This window comes from Phoca vitulina, unplaced genomic scaffold, assembly GCF_004348235.1.
Source record: "Phoca vitulina isolate PV1807 unplaced genomic scaffold, GSC_HSeal_1.0 scaffold26, whole genome shotgun sequence".
NCBI classification, from domain to species: Eukaryota; Metazoa; Chordata; class Mammalia; order Carnivora; family Phocidae; genus Phoca; species Phoca vitulina.
In genome coordinates this window covers 27,136,251-27,155,047 of record NW_022589729.1, presented here as the reverse complement: position 1 = coordinate 27,155,047, position 18,797 = coordinate 27,136,251, and the positions used below count along the sequence as shown (strand labels likewise).

The 18,797-nt window shown below is 39.5% G+C and overlaps 1 protein-coding gene across 1 annotated transcript in view; it reads right to left on the bottom strand.

The window, feature by feature from the left end:
• CR2 (complement C3d receptor 2) overlaps window positions 1–18,797 on the bottom strand; it is a 30,881-nt gene that overhangs the window by 11,615 nt on the left and 469 nt on the right. Inside the window, 15 exon segments of the mRNA XM_032422391.1 lie at window positions 745–811; window positions 1,106–1,209; window positions 1,289–1,465; window positions 1,989–2,396; window positions 2,887–2,969; window positions 3,216–3,315; window positions 3,627–3,815; window positions 5,147–5,536; window positions 6,754–6,839; window positions 7,494–7,596; window positions 7,679–7,855; window positions 8,834–9,232; window positions 9,806–9,891; window positions 10,299–10,398; window positions 11,746–11,925. Coding sequence (XP_032278282.1) covers window positions 745–811; window positions 1,106–1,209; window positions 1,289–1,465; window positions 1,989–2,396; window positions 2,887–2,969; window positions 3,216–3,315; window positions 3,627–3,815; window positions 5,147–5,536; window positions 6,754–6,839; window positions 7,494–7,596; window positions 7,679–7,855; window positions 8,834–9,232; window positions 9,806–9,891; window positions 10,299–10,398; window positions 11,746–11,925 — 2,649 coding nt within the window.

Sequence of the window (18,797 nt, the reverse complement as noted above, 5' to 3'; positions counted from 1 at the left end):
CGATTTAAACAGATATCCTAGCAAAGATTTTTCTAATGGAAATCTTTGTTAAAAGTGAACATGTTCATCAGTATCATATTGTGAGGCAGTGAAGTCTAGTAGTAAATTGGTAGTTAAAATCATTGTTTTTTAAAGGAACCAATAAGTGAATAAAAGGCATGGGGGTGGGTAGAATTAAGCTTTTTTGAGTATCATCTTTGTGCTGAGGTGATAGGATAGGTTAGCCAAGAATCGCTGTCAATAGAGCATCTACTTTTGACAGGTGATTTTCTCATCTACAAAGTAGGGATAGTACCATTTAATTTTAATAACTTTGAAGTCTGGAGTCTCAGTTTAACTTTCCAGATAAGAGGGGCTGGAATTTCCAAGGAGTTACATAAAATTGCCCCAGCTCAAATGAAGCAATAGAAACAGATCCCACACCAATCCCCTCTCTCTCCTCTAAACTATAGCGTTCCCCAAATTAAGGATGGTTGCTCATATACTCACTGTCCTCATTATCCTTAAACTGCTAAGTCACAAAAGAGAATCAGAAAGTGAATACATTTAAATTGATTGGCATGCTATGAAGTAGAAAGAGGTGACAGCAGAAAGACAGCAAAACTGTGCAACTAGAACTGTTGACAAAGTTAATCGAACAGAATCTAATATTAGGATTCCCATAACATGGCCTCAGACAGAAATCTCCCAGGAAATGGGTACATCTTACATTGTTTCAGGTCCTCCATCATTTTTGCTACTCACCTTCACAAAGACGAATCTCCATAAACCAAGGAATCGCACCTTGGCACTTCTGATAAACACTCCCCCCCTAACCGATACCTAGGGACAAAGAGCCATGTCATTTTTCATCTTGTGACCACTAAGCTAAGCAAAGCTGTTGGCGCAAAGCAGACTCACCACTTTTAGGACAAGAAATAATAGGGACAAATATGTAGACAGCATCGGCACCATCCATTCATCGCATAGGCAATGTTTCCATGCACGCAACAATAGCGCAATCAACCCTTCTGCAAACAGGTGACAAGGAAGGCTCTTTGAGATAAACACAGACAACAGAGCTTGTAGTGTGCCCTGATAAACCAGACCTGGGTCAGGCTGAGACAGCCCTCACTCACCCTTCATCGCAAGAAGAGTTAACATCTGGTCTAACAAATTGATCCTGGGGTTTCTTAAAGACTTGCTCTTCTATAGGTTCACACTCCGCCACTAAGAAAAGAGACCTGGATGAGAAATCAGCTCAAGGCAACCTCAAAACCATAAAACATCTACATTCAAAGCCTGGCACCTTTGCATTTGGGGGCAGTGGGTGTCCACACCCCCTCAGAGGTACAACGTATGGATTCTGTCCCCACGAGCACATAGCCAGGGTCACAGCTGTACTTTATAGATGTTCCTGGGTCAAAGCGGACCATGTGTCCATCTTCCTTTTGCCCATTGAGAATTGTAGGAGGGGCTTGGCACCCTAAAGGAAAAGAAAAGTTTTCTTATATAAACAACAGAAAGAAACAAGCAAAGAACTTATCATTAATGTGTAGCTCAGTTTTGGGTACTTTTAGATCAGTGGTTCATCTTTTTTCGTTTCTGCACTTCGGCTGCTGCAGACTTTGTTCAGTTCCTACTCGGGGCTCTAACTCTTCTCCTGTCTCTTCTTTTTTTAAGGAATGCTCTCCTATGTGTTTAACGGGATATATCCCTAGGGCGGGGGCTTTGCTTACTTCCCTTAAAAAAATTACTATTGAAACAAACAACATTTTTTTCCCTAAAGAATGAGGCAACTTAGTGATCCCTAATGCTTTTCCCCCAAGGATACTTCCACAAAATGAAATAACAGCGGGGGAGAGATGTTAAGAAAACCTATATAATTTATATTCACTATATGTAGTAGAATTGAGGGGACTAGAAACTGGAAAAAGCCCTGCTTAAATCCATAACCCCATCCTCTAACACTTCAAAAAAATGAATCAGTAACATATTGGAACACCCACCCTTTTCACAGACTGGTGCCGATGGCTCCCACATGCCTTGGGCATTACATCGGATTGCCTTGCTGCCCTTCAGGGTGAAGCCATATGAGCAAGCAAATACCACGGTGTCATTATAGGAATATTGCTCTTTCTGCCCAGATGATATTTGGCCTCTTAGGATCTGGGGAGGTGGACACTGAATGGCAGAACTAGAAAGTTCACAGCTTGGGGCACGGTGACTCCAGATCCCAGTCTTCTGACTATTGGTGATACAACGGATAGTCTTCTCCCCGGTAAGGATGTATCTCACTCCTTTCTCTGGGTCTGGGTCACAGGTGTAAGTAACTGTGCTTCCGTATGGAAAGTTCCCCGAAGAGCTGCCTGTGTGTCTTCCATTGAGAATAGAAGGAGGTGGCAGGCAAACAATTTCTAGAGAAATTAGAGAGAAATGACAAGATTGCTGTTGTACTGCAAACAAAGAATGCCTCGGATGTTGCTTGTACCACTGTCCCCTCCTAGGTTCAGGGACAGTGACATTTGAATCGGTAACATACCAATCAAGGCAGCTATAGCAATATAATTTTAAGTATGATTGAGGACTTTATTCCTGAGTATATCTACTGGGCTGACCCTTTGATTTCTTCTACTGAATATACAATCCCCTTTCTGTGTCCGGCCTGGCTGGCAAGCTTATAGAGCTTTCAGAGAAAGAAGAGCCTAGGAACCCTGTTTCACTTGACTAAGCAGAGAGGAAGGAGGCGGCTGAAGGATGCTTCAGTGAAGAACATACCCCTTCCAGATGTCTATGTGAGATCTCTGTATAGTAATGACTGAACCAAAAGCTTTTAGTTAAGCCAAGAATGGAGCGTTCTGTTCAAGGACCAGGGAAGTAGCTGCAAACCACAGTTTTCTAACCTACCTTTGCATACTGGCATCCTGGTCCAAGAAGCCCGCTGTCCAGCAATTACACATTGACTGGAAGGTTGGCCTTGTAACCGATACCTAGAGACAGAGGGGGGTCATTCGGGACTATTGAGCAGTGGGTGTTGAGAGCAACAGACTCCACTTAAAATCCAAGACAAATTCACTTACCTGACGTGTACCAACCCCTTTCATAAGCATTCTCTCCCAGCCTCACTGTAGGCTCTCCCTGGATTCTCACAGAGGAACCCTCAGCAGGTGTCACTGGTCACACCATGCACACATAAACGAAATGAATGAAATCTCCAAGGCCCTCCTGACACTCACCCTTCGTTACAGTCAAAGTTCACAGTCGCACCGACCCGAAGACTTGGAGGGCCCTTTATCTGTCCATTGAGAAACGGTCCTGGAGGTTCACACTGTGCTTCTAAGGAAATAAGCCAAAGATGAGCAAAGTGTGGCAAATAACAGAATAGCCCAAATTCTTTTTTTAATTAATTAATTAGTTAATTAATTAATTTGAGAGAGAGAGTATGAGTTGGGGGGGAGGGGTCAAGGGGGGGAGAGAGAGAGAGAGAATCTCAAGTAGGCACCACACTCAGCTGAAGCCCAACTCGGGGCTTGATCTCACGACCCTGAGATCACGACCAGAGCTGAAATCAAGAGTCAAACCTGACTGAGCCAACTGGGTGCCCCAGAATAGCCCAAATTCTTAAACTCAGTTGTAAATGTAGGTACCTTTACATGTGGGAATAACAGCACTCCACTTTCCCGAAGACAAACATCTAATGGTCTTTTCTCCAACAAGCAAGTAACCAGGTTCACAGCTGTAAGTCACAGATAATCCTGGGGCAAAGGGGCCAACCCTCTCCCCTGTGTGAGATCCATTGGGGATGGTGGGAAGTGATGGACACTCCTGTGGGAAATCTTTACACACACACAGTAGGAAAAAGGCCATCAGATGATACATCCTTCACAATCTAGATTTTGACTTACATAGATCCAAATATATGACATGTGATCTATGGTAACCAGTCATCATTAATTTTTAACTCAGCTTTTCAAAGATCAGACAGGTGTGGCTTAACTCTATACATTTTATACCACAAATGGTACATTTTTATTTTTAGCTACATGAATTACATTTACACTGTGAAAAATTTCAATTACCAAAAAAAGGTCATTTGCACCCATACTCTCCTCCTACCCAGAGCCTATTCTCTGCACCAAAAGTAGCATGTTATTATTTAGGGCGCCATCCTGCCAGACATTAGTAATATACCTTTTGGTTATCCTATACGTGATACATATATACACACATAGTACGTGTATGTATGTGTTCTTAATACATATTATTCTATGCCTTTTCTTTGCTTAATAATCTGTCTATATTTTTCCATGTCAATACATACAGATCTATCTAAATCTTTCTAAAGGTTTGTTTTCCATGGTCACCCCATTTTGTGACTATCTTAAGATCTTCTTTACCTCCAAGATTATATATGTATTTATAGATAGATCCATATTTTTCTAATGATTTGACAGCCTTTTCAACTCAATTGATTTAGAACTGATCAATACTGTTCTTTATTAAGAAAACAGCTAATTTTGATGGTATAATTTTTGTCAAGTATTGCCAATCCCTGTAATTGTATAATTGAGATTCAGCTTTAGGTTTCAGCAGCAACATAAACCAAACCAAATGATAAGAAAATGAAGAACTTAGAGTGGCCCCTATCTTCAAAGTCATGTGATCTGAAATGCTATGGCTTGGTAGGTGGCTTGGACAATAGTGGACGACTTCAAAAAATATTCATTGAGGCTGCAGATCACAGGGCATCATTTCTGCCAGAATAGCCCAATGGCTATTCAAAGATGAGTTTTAAATCCATTGGGTGTATTTTGCTATTAGATCCCACATTTCTTCTCAATTTAACAGTAACCCAGATATATAGTTTAAAACCATCTAATTTCCACATCCCAAACTCTGACCCCCATCCTTGTGAGACTTATTCCATTCAGGTATGTTCAGTTACATTTTCCCATTATTTTTTGCTCTATTGATGTCTGTTGAATGAATATTTATATCCCTCCAGGACTAAGGAAAAACAAGAAACCATAATTTTCACCCTTTTCCCTCCCCTCCACTCCCACCATTCACACGTCCACACTGTTCTTCCTTCAGAATAAAAACTTGATCTGCACAGAAATACAAGTTTCCAGCCTCCCCACTTAGCTTTGTGTTTGTTTTTACTCACCACTCTCACAGGTTGGTAGTGGTGTTGGCCCCCAGGTTTTATTTGCTTGGCACCAAACAGATTTGTTTCCTTTCATGGTAAAGTGGGTATTACAGGTAAATGTCACAAAATCACCGTGTCTGTATGGTGGTCTAGATCTTTTATCTCTGTATCCTCCTGCTACTATGGGCTCAGGGCAAAGAGAATTTCTATTATAATATTCACATACAGGAACAGCTTTATCCCAGATTCCTTTCACTTGGTCTTTACTTATACAAAAAAGGATTCTTTCTCCAATGAGGCGGAAGGCACCAGAACAAGTGTACGTTACCACAGTGTTAAGAGGTATGGGACCAGAAGAATAACTATTCCAACCATTTTTGATAGGAGGAGGAGGGTCACAAGAAATCCCTGAAAAGTAAACAAGGAAATATGGGGTCATACTAAGAAAAGATTTAAATTTAGATGAAAGGTCCAAAAATAGGTCATGTCACTTTTTCAGAAACAGACTTAGAAATTTGTATAATTTAATTCTTACTCATAGTCCGTGCTTATCCCCAACCTCCTAAGTTCTTACCTTTCTCTCAATCTGCAGCAAACAAATCAACTGGTCTATAAACACCATCCTGACCAAACAGTAACAATGAAACGGAATTTATTGAATAGTTTAGAGTCTCATCAATTTTCATAGTGAAACACAAGGCAAAGAGCACATAAGAAGAATCTTAATAATTCATTAATCACATGTGGGGAGGCACCACGCACTAATGAAATTTGGGCTCGATAGACTTGGTTTCAAATCCCCGCTGTCATTCAATAGCTGTGTGACTGGCAAGTCTTACCCTCTCTAAGCCTCAATTTCTTTATCTATAGTATATAATTCAAGCTACTTCATAAGGTTACAAGAAGAATCCAGCGAGATAAAAGTACCTGAAAATGACGAGTAGGCTACCTGGAACATACTAACTATCCGATGCCTGTTCCAAACATACAGCTGGGGCGTTGGTGGTACAGTGGTTAGCTCAGCTGCCTTTCAAACATACAGCTGGGGCTACACGTGGTGAGAACACATTTTGTCTTACTACTGAAGATACTGCAGCCTCACTACAGATCCTTTGTTATCCTTTGATGCTGGACATCTTTGAAAAAGCCCACAGGAAGTGATCAGAGGTTTCGAATAATGACCCCATAGCCTTTATTTACTTGGCCTAATACACATGAAGGATATTGTTATAGCTGTATTGATATATGCACATCTTTCCCGAATGAGTCTCAGAATAAAGGGAAAACTGCCAACATCCAGAACTTCTGGTTGATTCCCACTGAGCTCCAAGAGTTGCTCATCATAGAGGAACTTGTATAAGAAGACACAGCCAAACCATTTCAGCACATCAGTGCTACTCAGTTTCAGTAGGGAGAACGTTGAGAGCATTTATTTTTATATATATAGAATACTTGATACAATATGTAGTCAATTCAATGAATTGAGTTTTGGTCTGCATCCTAGATCATACAGAAGACTGGCATACATATATTCAAAGCACACATATGAATAAGATGTTATGCATGGGAATACACCAAATATTAGGGAGAAGATCTATATTTGATTATTTTTGTTTTCTACTCACGTTCACAGATGGGAAACGTATTATTCCAGAGTACTCTCATTCCTTCTGAGACACACTGACTAGAAGATTGGCCACTTAATCGGTACCTTAAATAATAAGGGGTAGCAAATCATCACCAGAACAAGTCAATTTTCAGCTGCATGGAATTAAACACTTCTCTCAAGTATGCGGTATTAATGGCCTCTATTGTTTTTTTAAATCATTTCTGGCTTAAGGAAAAAGTCCAAGATTGTGAATCAGCTCAGCTATGTGATGACTTCAGACCAGGTGAAAAGACAGAGAAAAAAATCCTAATGATCATATTCTCTTTTTTGAATTCGCCCTTTCCTCTTTGGCATCCAAATGTCAAAATTCTCTTGACCATTTAGAAAGAAAAAAACCCTAGTTCCTACTGAAGAAAACATCAAAGACCTTGTTACCTAAGATCACCCCAAAGAACCCCTCTTACTGAAACCCCATTGTTCTTCATAATAGGAGCCTTAATTTCTGACCCCAAATTTTGCTTTTTCACATGATGAAAAGACAATTCCTAGCTCTCTCTGGCCATGCACAATACATAGAGTTGGAGAAAAATCATAGGGTTTGCTTAATATTAGAATTATTAGTCATACAAGGTAAAGAAAATAAGAGAAAAAAAATCATAAAGAGAAAAAAATTTTATCTATATTTAGAAATCATTTTTTGCACTGCTTAGCTATGGGTCATAGGTCTCAATTCAGGCCCTCTCCCCTCACACTCACCCCTCATCACAAACAAATGAAACCACTGCCCCAAGCTGGAGATTAGGAGGAGCCACCACACGGCCATTGAGAAGTTGGTTTGGAATGGCATCGCATGATTTTGCTAGGAAAAAAGAGACAAGGCTGGCACATGAAGAGTCAGGAAACAGTTGAGTTTCCATAAGATGGAATAAAGCTTTAGGCACCTTCACATTCAGGGGCTGCATGACTCCAGGTTCCCAAGGATGTACACTGTATAGGGTTAGTTCCAATGAGGGTGTAGCCAGGGTCACAGCTGTAGGACACTTCCTGTCCAATTGGAAAGAATTGCTTATCCAAGATGTTATAACTACCATGGTTGATATGTAGAGGTGGTAGACACCCTGAGAAAAGAACAGGACCAAAGGCCTTTTATTTCTGAAATAAGAACTTTCTCTTCTGCAACTTAAGCCAACTTGGGGTTGGCAGGGGTGGGATGAAGGTGGTATGTCAACACTCCTAAGTGTAAGGCAGAGACTCCTTTGGCTGGGGTGGAGGTGGAGTGGGACTAACAGGCATTACTTTTTAGATATGATGAACCATGAAACTATGTGCTTTCCCTATCTTGATCTATGCTGGGAAACGTTACACCCACTCATCATTTTCCATTTCATTTAACTAAAAAGTCTTGGATATTCTCTAATATTGTAGCCAAGGGAACCTATCTATTGTAATACATTTTTACCATCAAAATGTACCTCTTTCTTCCTGCTATCCCCAAACCAGGTTGATAACATTCCTGAGCCTTGTGGGCCTCCCAATGTTGCTAGGTTTTTAGTAAGTTAGACATTTCTTAATAAGAGTAGGGGAGAAAGGGAGAATGGGGAAGTGACCCAGTCTTAATTCTAGCCTTATTCCATAAAGGCCGCATTTTTCGATAAGAGAATGTATAATGTCTACAGTCTTTTTAATCAAATTCTGACATCAGCCAATTTCCTCCATTGGCATTGCCAATAGGATTGAGAGTTCATTTTATCCTCATTTAAATAAAATTGAATCATATATATGTTTTGGAGAAAAATCTCTCATCATTGGCTCTTTCTTTCTTTCTTTCTTTCTTTCCTTTATTCCTTTCTTCTTTTTTTGAAGTGTCTTCTAATTTGCCCTACATTAATGCAGATCTTGTATTGACCTAGAATATAGTAAATTTCCTACTTCTTAAAAATTTAGATATTACTTTCAAAGTTTACTTTAAAATTCTTTAACCAGCATACCCAACTACCTATACTATCTTTCCTTTCCTCTTCTCATAAGTACCATATATCTATTTCTCTAAAAGTTTCATTTTGTTTCTAGATCACCAAAGTTTCAACACAACTCACCCTTAAAGCACTTTGGCAGTGGAGGATTCCATTTGCTGTTTAGCTGGCACCATACTATGTTGCTGCCTTTCATGGTAAAGCCAGGTTTACACCTAAACATCACAGTATCATTTAAAGAAAATGAATGTCCAAATCCAGATTCCATAATTCCATTTTCAACTTCTGGAATTGGGCATTTGACTGGAGGAATACACTGAGGGGGAGGGCCACTCCAGATGCCAACTCGATTGTCTTTGCTGGTGCAATATATTGACTTCTCACCCAGGAGGTCAAACAGCTTTTTTCCATTTGATCCAACGTGGCACTTATAAGTTACCACCATTCCATAGAAAAAGTCCTCTCTACTGCTGCTGTAAAAGTCCCCATTGGAGATGGCTGGCGGTGGCTCACAAGGAATAGCTTTTGAGAGGTAGGTGGGAAAAAAGAGAAGGCATTTAAAGGTTATACCTTCTGGGAATTTTGTCTTCACTCTTGCAAACCAAACTTCAACTCAGCCAATAATTAACCTGGGTTGTTGAAATTCTGTATCCTCATCTCAAAGATGATTCTAAACAGGAAGTATCAAGGTAGAACGATTCATGGAACTGGCCTGATGAAAGGTCAAGAAACTATGATCTGGTCAACATTCCTCCCACCCTCCACACCAAAGTATAGATAAACTGTTATGGGAAACACCTAGGATGGCCAACATTTTGCATAGAATAAAGATGGCAGTGTGTAATCTCATAGCATATTTTAGATTTAAGCACTTATTCACTATGAAATAACTTATCATCAAAGAACAGTAATCAAAGGAAAGTGTGGTGGGATTGGGAGATACAGTAGAAGAGAAACTACAGCTCTGTGCCCAGAACTACCCAAACCAAGTGTAACACTCCTGGATGTTCATTTTGATGTGTAAATGCCCAGTTTCCCTCTAGAAGGGGACAAGAGGAATTACATAAGGTGCAATGAAGGAATCATTTTACTCACATTCACAAAAAGGCATGTCCTTATCCCAGGTTACAATATTGTCTGAGATAATACATGTAGCAGATGAATCACCGATTAGTCGATATCTAAAGACAAAGAGATGAGTGATCATCTCCCAGCTAGATGGACATTTTAGGAAAGCTTAGTTTTTTTTCTACTGAAAGAATGGCAAAGGATAGAATATCATGTATGGCAAGTAATGGTGATCAACTAAGGACTCATACAAAAAATTCAACAATCTGAAACCAAATTTCTGGTCAGGAATGTTGGAGATTTAAAATCAGAAGAAGAATAGCCCAAATTTCTTTCTCTTCTAGTGGATAATCTTGAAGAGTTTTCTCTGGATCAAATCAGGGTGGTAATTCTCTTTTTGCTTATCTATTTTTAAGGGTAGGTGGCTATTACTTGGATATCTTTTGAAGAACTAATGGTTTCTGGTTGAAACCACTGTTCTAATACCCATGTATTCTGGAGATGTCTCCTGCCAACTCACCCTTGATCACAAGAATATGTAATTGTTGACCCAAGCACGACACCCATGGGTATGAGGACAGAGCCATGGAGGAGTTCTCTAGGACTCATACATGATTTACCTATAATGGAGAATAAAACAAAACAGAATTTGGGACTGGGATTTGGGGGATGTTCTGTATTTTATATTAAATACCAACCTGACTGGACTTGCCAACTAGCCTACTTACACTTACTCAAAGACATTTTTGACATTTACAAAACTTCTTCTATCTTCCAAAGGATCACTCAACTTCAGAACACTATTTGTTTAAAGCATACACTCTATATTTCTGAGCATAGATGCAAACATTATCAGTGGTCAATCATAATTTATAATCTCTATTTCCCCTTTTTATATTCTGTCAGTTGATGGCATCATTTACCAAGTCTGTGGCTTAAGAAAACCTCATAGTCATCACTTCCTTTCTGTCACTCATCTTCTACCCACTGCTCTTCATTCAACTGGTAACCAAATTTTAGTGACTAGACTCCAGAAATCTCTCTCCAGACCAACTATTTAGTCATTGCTGTAATCTCTAATTGGATCATTGAATAACAAAATTTACCTTTCTAACTTTGGTCTCAATTGGTCTAGTACATCTTCTATACCACCGCACACATTATCTTTCAGAAGCACAAATGTGGCCATGCCCCGTCCTGAATTTAAAAACTTACAGTGACTTGCCATTGTTTATTGGGAAAAAAAAAATGCATGGCCCACCACAATTAAGCTTCAGGACATTTAATCAACTGCTATTCCCCACCCTGTACCTTATACTCCAGCCACACTGAATTATTATTTTTTTAATAATTATTTAAGACTTCTTGTTCTTTTGTACCTCTGTGCTTTTGAATATGCTCTCTTCTCTGCCCATAATGCTCAGATTTCCCTAATTCTCCAAGACAGCATTTGTTACTTATTTCCCTATGGTCTCATAGAACTTTATCTCTATAAATAAAAGAAATTACAGCAGATTACAGCATTTATTTAAAATCCAGCCTTCACAGCTAGTATAGGAGCTCCTTAAAGGCAGAGACTAGCTAATTTTTATGTGAATCCCCATCCCTATCATCTAGCCTAATGTTTCACACCTAGTGGTTACTGAAAAATATTTCTTGAATTGAATGGGATAAGAATGAAGTGACACCAGTGTATACTGTGTATACTAACTTTTAATCTCACTCTAACACAGTGTAGAGACCATAGAACAAAGTTAGGAGCTTACAGGATAAACAGGGCTGGCCAGCTGTGATGACTTAACCCCCATACCCAATGTTCTTAGGAACAAAAGAAACATGGAGAACCCAGGAGCCCCCTTAATTTAAGATGATTTACTAATTTGCTGGTCTTTTATCTTGAAAATAATAGGTTAGCTCATAGAGATACCCTGATAGACCCAAAGATGCCTCTTTTACAGATTACTCACGTTTACAGAATTGCTGAGCATCTGACCACTTGGAGGTCTTTAGGCAGGTGATAAAGAATGACCTCTTGATGTACCCAGGAAGGCATTCATATTCCCAAGATGTCCCAACAGCAAACTCAGACTGATCACTCTTAATTTTAGGCTTAGCAAAAGGATACCTTGGCAGGAACTTACACTGACCTAGAGATAAAGACCACAGGAATATCAAAACTAGGAGAGGCTAAAACTTCTACTCTGCTTCTGTTTTGTCACCAATTACCCTGACAACTTTGATCTTTAGAAAGTAAACCTAAAATGAGGCAATGTTTTCTGGGACAAAGAACAGATCTTGCAGTATGGGTGCATATACAGAGATAGAAGTTCAGAAGTTCAAAGACTTTTCAGGATAGACTTAGAGGAAGAGCTGGAGAAAGTAATTTTTTATAAAATTCCATAAAGACCCTGGAGTTGTTCCATCTTCTTACAGGCTCATTACAAAAAACTAAAACCTTATAAATAAAAACCTTCCTGGGATAGCACAGGGAACTAAAGTACACTAGAGACCCCTAAGCGCAGCACATGTATGATCCTCTAAAGTTATTTTAATGAATTCACATTACTCTGTTAATCATTAAACCTTTTGGTAAGAGCAAGATGAAAATACGTTCATTATTCTTCATTATTTTATTCCATTAATCTAGTAGAATCATATGCCCCCTAAGAGAGCATAGTAAATACTTCTGATGGGTACTAGATAAAAGGAACTAGTCATTTTGAGACAGTTCCTTGTGATTAATAATATTATTATCACTATTAATGAAACAAATATTATCCTTGGAGATGAGTAAAAAACTGTAACACCCATATACTTGAGGATGTACCTGGAAAAGTCATTTTTTCTGGGAAAAGGGAGCTTTGAATATCAAATTTATAAATCTCTTTCTTTTTCAAACAAGTCTGAGACAGGTACAGGTGAAAGTCAAAGAATAAACATGAACTAAATGAACAACTGCAAACAGAGCTCCCAAGGTTGCAGCCAGACTCAGCCTTCCTGTAGCCTGACAATTCTGTTGGAGAAGTCATAGATAGGACCTAAGAATAGCCATCACTGTTAGGACCCAGATGTCACTGAAGGTGTTTTTCTATTTCTCTCCTCAACTCCTTTGGTTTTCTTCATTAACCCCGCAAATGTCTCCAAGTGCATCCCTGTACAAAACAGCAAGACTATAGGGAAAGTAAAGGTTTGACCTCAAAGAAGACCAACTTCACGATCCTGGCATTACTTGTGCCAGTTCAGCCTAGTCAAGTGATTTAATCTATAATTGCATAATGTGAATGAGGACAATACCAAATAATTCTCCACAAGCAGGAAGACCAAGTTAAATTTGTAATGATGAGTAGCAATGACATGGACTAAGATGGAACTGAGATCTAAAAGCAGCCAGAGCAGAAGGGTACTTTATAATGTTATCTTCTGAGGTGAAAGGAGATAAGAATCATATTTTCTGGATGAGAAATAATGGGAAAATCTGATCCCCAATAAGACTTGAGACTCTCTCTTTTGGAGGACAATAGTTCTTATTTGTAATGAATTGCCAAAAATCCAGGTCACAAGAAGAATTTCCATCAGTTGTATTCTCTTCCATATCAGAGAAAAGTAGGTTAGTCCATGAGCCATTAAGAAATAAAACTTTTCTTAAGGGTCACTGCACCCGCTCCACCTCATTCTACAATCAAAAGGAAAAATCAGAGTAGATTATGACTGGGTCTAAAATAGAAGACAGTGGTAAGACACTAATATATGCATTCTTCAAACCATGTTAAAAACTGATGAGGCAAAGCAGTTTCTGGAGAACTGGGATACATTTAACTCTGTTTGGGGTCCAAGAGGCTTTACCTGGAATGGCTTAGAAATCCATTTGAAATGAATGAAGAATATATAAGATAATAAAAATAAAACTGAAAGTTAGGTCAGAAAGCAGATATGAGGAAAAATTATTATTGAGAATGAGAATTATTATAATCAAATGCCTTAACACTGGGTTTCCTGGCTATTTGATAATTTTTGAATGACAGTTATGCATATTAACCAAGGTACTGTCCCAAACAGGGGAGCTATACTGTGAACATTAAAAATAAGTTTCCCAGCCTCACAGAATTTATATTCCTATAGAGGGAGACAGACAGAGAGATAAATACCAATAAACAAATGGTAGGTAAAGGAAATAAACAGAATGACATGTGAAAATGTAATGCACCAGGAGGAGGAAGGGACAGAGAGGCATACGACTTCAGCTATGATGGTTGAGGAAGGCCTATGAAGAGGAGACAATTGAGTTGTGACTGGAGAACAGCCAGTCAGGTGAAACACTGAGTAAAAGCATTTGAGGCAGAAGCCTAACAGCAGGGATGGGTTTGCTATGCTTTAGGGATAGACAGAAGGCAAGTGTGGCTGGAATGTAGTGATCATACCAATCTAGTGGTAGGAGATCAAGTTAGAAAGGTACAAGGAGGGATCATATTAGACTTCTTAGGCCACAGTAAGAAGCCTAGTGGAAGTCACCAGAGTGTTAAAGTGGGAGAGTCACATGGCCTGATTTACCTTTTAAAGGGAATAGTCTGGTAAGTGAGTGAAGAATGGGCTGGATTTTGTTTTTAGAAGCAGGAAGTACAAGTCTGGAGGCTATTATAGTAGTTCAGACAAAAAAAAATGAAGCTTGGACCAAAGGAAGACAGTGAGAAGTGGATGAGTTTGGAATATATTTTAGAAGTAGAATTTAAAACAAAAACTTTTTGTTGTATTGTTTGTGGGGGTAAGGAAAAGGCAGGATTTAGTCTTCTAGGCTACTTATAGTGACTTGAGCTACTTGATTGATGGTAATACCATGTCCTAAAGATGGGAAAGCACCAGTGTGTATGTGTGTGTGTGTGTGTGTGTGTGTTTGTGTGTGTTGGGGCATATGCAGAATTGGTTCCATGTTAGAGTTGGTATATTTAATACACTTATTGGGCCCCCACATGGAGATGCAGGAGGGCGGTGGGATGTACAAACTTTCCACTCAGGAGGGAGTTCAAGACTACAGATAATAAATGAGTCATCAACATATAAACAGTATTTAAAACCATGAGATTGGATGAGATCTCTTAGGAAGAAGGTATAGAGAAAACCAGAGGAGGGCCAGGGCTGAGCCCCAAGACCTAATAATATTTAGAGATAGGGCAAAAGAGACCAAGAGTAATTAGAGAAATACAGAAAAAAAAAAATCAGGTAAGTGTGGAAGTCAGGAAACAGGAAACCCTGTTTTGGAAGATGAGAATGAAAATGGTTTCAAGAGAAAAGTAGTAGTCAGCTTTTGCTGAAAGACTGAGAAGATAAGGAGAGAAAAATGACCATTGGATTTGCCAGCATGAAAGTCAGTAGTAACCTTGCTGAGAGTAGCTTTAGGAGAATGTGGGGGAGAGAAGCCCGTCTGGGGTGGGTTAAGGAGATAAAGAAATGTGAGCAAGTAGTGAATGAGAAGTTTGAGAAGAGGGATGAGAAGGAAGAGAAGAGGGTCATGAGAAATCCCCTGACCACCCCTAATAAAAGATGCTCTAGAGCATATTTAACTGCTGGTAGGGATGATCCAACAGAGAGATACAAATGGGTGATATAAGATGGGATATCTGCAGAAGTAAAGTCTTTGCCCAGGCAAGACAGGTTGGAATGAGACCATAATTCAGAAGAAGGAGTTGACTTTTGTTGGGAGAAAGGATATTTTTCTCCTTGTTACAGGAGTTCTTACTGAACTCCTCACTATGTGCTAGTGTGAGGGATTCATCAGGCAATAAGACAGATAAAGACCTTGCTCTCGTGAACTTGTATTCCAATAAGAGAACAAACAACAAAGTAAAACAATAAACAAGAAGGTCTCATATGATGATAGGTGCTGTGTGGGAAATAGACCACAGTTGTGTGATAGAGTGTGACTGGGGTTCGCACTACTTCCGATGAGTCAGAGAAGGGTGGCCAGAGGAGGTGAGACCTGAATGTTGAGGAGACAGGCCAGAGACGATATGTAGGAAGGGCACTTCAACAGATGGAACCCCAAGTCTAAACAAACGTGACTGTGTTCAAGGAACAGAAAGAAGGCCAGTGTGGCTGGAGCAGAGGGAGTGAGGGAGGAGAACAGAGAATTTCAGAGAGACACAGAGACCTATAGTCAAGGTTAAAGAGCATGGATTTTGTTCCAATGTGCTGGGAAGCCGTTGGCAGGTTTTAAGCAGGGGAGAGAAAGGATCTGATCTCAGATGAAGGTAGATGACTGGTAAATAAGGGAATTCCTATTTAATGATTTTGTTTTCTTAGTGTAGGATGAAGTGATGCTATCAGTCTAGGCAAGAGTGAAATGTAAGAGTGTAGGAAATTAGAATCAGTTTATGCAAATAAACAAAAGGAGAAAAGTGGGAAAGCACTCTGAGAATTTGCTTTCCATATGACTTTGCTCATAGCAGTGTACCCTATAGTCACTTGCTTCAGAATCTTCCAGAGTACTTGTTAAACTCAGCTTCCTGGGCCACACCCCAAGGCAGTGAATCTCTGAAGAATGAGATGGAACCCAGGAACCTGCATTTTAAAAGGCACCTCAATTCCTCAAAAAGTTAAAAATAGAACCACCATATAATCCAGCAATTCCACCTCTGGGAATATATTGAAAGGAAATGAAAACACTAACTCAAAAAGAGATTTGTACCCCATGTTCATTGCAGCATTATTCACAAGACATGGAAACCTAAATGTCCATCAACGGTTGAATGGATGGAGAAGTTGTGGTATGTATACATACAATAGAAGATTATTCAGCCATTAAAAATGACAAAGTCCCACCATTTGTGACAACATGTATGGACCTTGAAGGCACTATGATAAGTGAAATAAGTTACACAGAGAAAGACAAATACTGTATGATCTCACTTATATGTGGGATCTAAAAACAAACAACAAGCCAACAAACCAAACCCAGAAAACCACACCAAATTCATAAAGAAAGAGATCAGTTTGTGACTACCAGAGGTGCGATGGTGGGAGGCAAATTGTAGGAAGGTGATCAAAAGGTAAAAAGTTCTAGTTATAAGATAAATAAGTGCTAGGATAGAATGTTCACCATGGTGACTATAGCAAATACTCCTGTATCATATGCAGGAAAGTTAAGAGAATAGATCCAAAGTATTTTTATCACAAGGAGAATTTTTTCTTTTCTTTTTATTGCATCTAAATGAGATGATGCATGTTAACTAAACCTATTGTGGTAATCATTTCACATTATATGTAAATGAAACCATCATGGGTATACACCTTAAACTTATACAGCAATATATGTCAATTGTTTCTCAATAAAACTGGAAAAACTAAATACATTTGGTAAAAGGTATTTCAAGAGTTTGTTAAGCATCCTCCAAGTCGGAACTAGCCAAGTCAAGGGATGGTCTAGAGAGGGTATATAGTAGATGCAAAAGTCAGGAGGAGTGTGGGGGCAAAGCATGAGCAAAGGACTATGGGGGATAGTCAGGCAAGAAGATGAACAGTGCATTCATGACTGGAAATAGTGGGGAATCGGGGAGGATGCATGTTTAGATGGGATCCAACTACAAAAACTTGAAAGGCCAAAGACATTAGATTTTTTTTTTTTTTTTTTAATCCCACAGGCAGTAGGAAGCAAAGGAGTGGAGTAATGAAAAAGTGTATTTTAAAATTTTGGTTTTCACCATTGGCAAGTTAAAGCCTAGTATCAAGAGTGACCTTTAAGAGAGGAGGTTGTGACACAGGTAATCATAATGCTTACAATTAGAATATTGGTGTAAGAATGCTAAGACAAACGACAGAAGCACATTACAGAAAAATTGACAGGTAGACCTTACGGTTCATGTGTCAGGAGTGAAGTGACCAGAGGGTGGCTGCACGCTGGTACTGAGAGGGGATGAAGAATTGGCAGGGCTGATGAAGAACTTCGTTTTCAATTGATAATATCAGCTCTAAAACTTAGAAATAGGAATGGAATGCTGATGAGAAGTCAGGTCTCCAACTGTGCCATGCCAACGGGAAAGTTGTGAACATGCACTTTTCCAAAGGAAGTTAATACGTAGGAGAGAGAGATAAAGATACTAGTCTGGGGAAATGTTCAACTGAGGGTCAGGAGAAATTGGGATGCCAGGAAGCAGACAAAGTAAGCTGGAATAGAACCAATGTATCTCTAAAATCAACAAGCTGGGGGGCGCCTGGGTGGCTCAGTCGTTAAGTGTCTGCCTTTGGCTCAGGTCATGATCTCAGGGTCCTGGGATCGAGCCCCGCATTGGGCTCCCTGCTCAGCGGGAGGCCTGCTTCTCCCTCTCCCACTCCCCCTGCTTGTGTTCCCTCTCTCACTGTGTCTCTCTCTGTCAAATAAATAAATAAAATCTTTTAAAAAAATAAAAAATAAATAAAATTAACAAGCTGGGATCATTATACTTAAATGCTGGCTCCACAAAAATGGGTCTATATAGTAGTCTTATGACTGATATTTAGTAGTCACAAGTAACACCCCAACTTTCATTTGCCTAATTTCATCTCATATTCAAGGCAGCTCAGTAAGGTGGTAGTGCAGCTTACCACTAGCTTCATTTTACAGACGAAGAAACCAAGGGTCAGGGAGCTACAAGACTTGCCAAAAGTCACCCAGTTATTGAGGTCTGCAGATAGTAAACTTCTTAAATAGGAATTCACTGTATCTTGGAGATAATTAGAAAGTTAGATCCATGTTGTGGCCAAGAGACTCTAGTCTTAACAAACTGCTATACTTCTCTAAAATTAAGCCAATGGGGGGGGGGTGCGGAGTGGGGTGTTAATAAACGTTGAATGAGACCTTCTGGAGCCTTTACCATTAAAGGAGGTAAGTAACACGAAGACGACTGTAGTTTTAATTCACATACCAACTTTTTTTCTCAATGGCTCCAGGTGTTTCTCATTTAGAATCTCTTTACCGGCATCACATCAAAGTTCAAAAACCATGAGAACCACGCCTCGGACCAGACATTATTCTTATTCGGGGAAGGCAGCG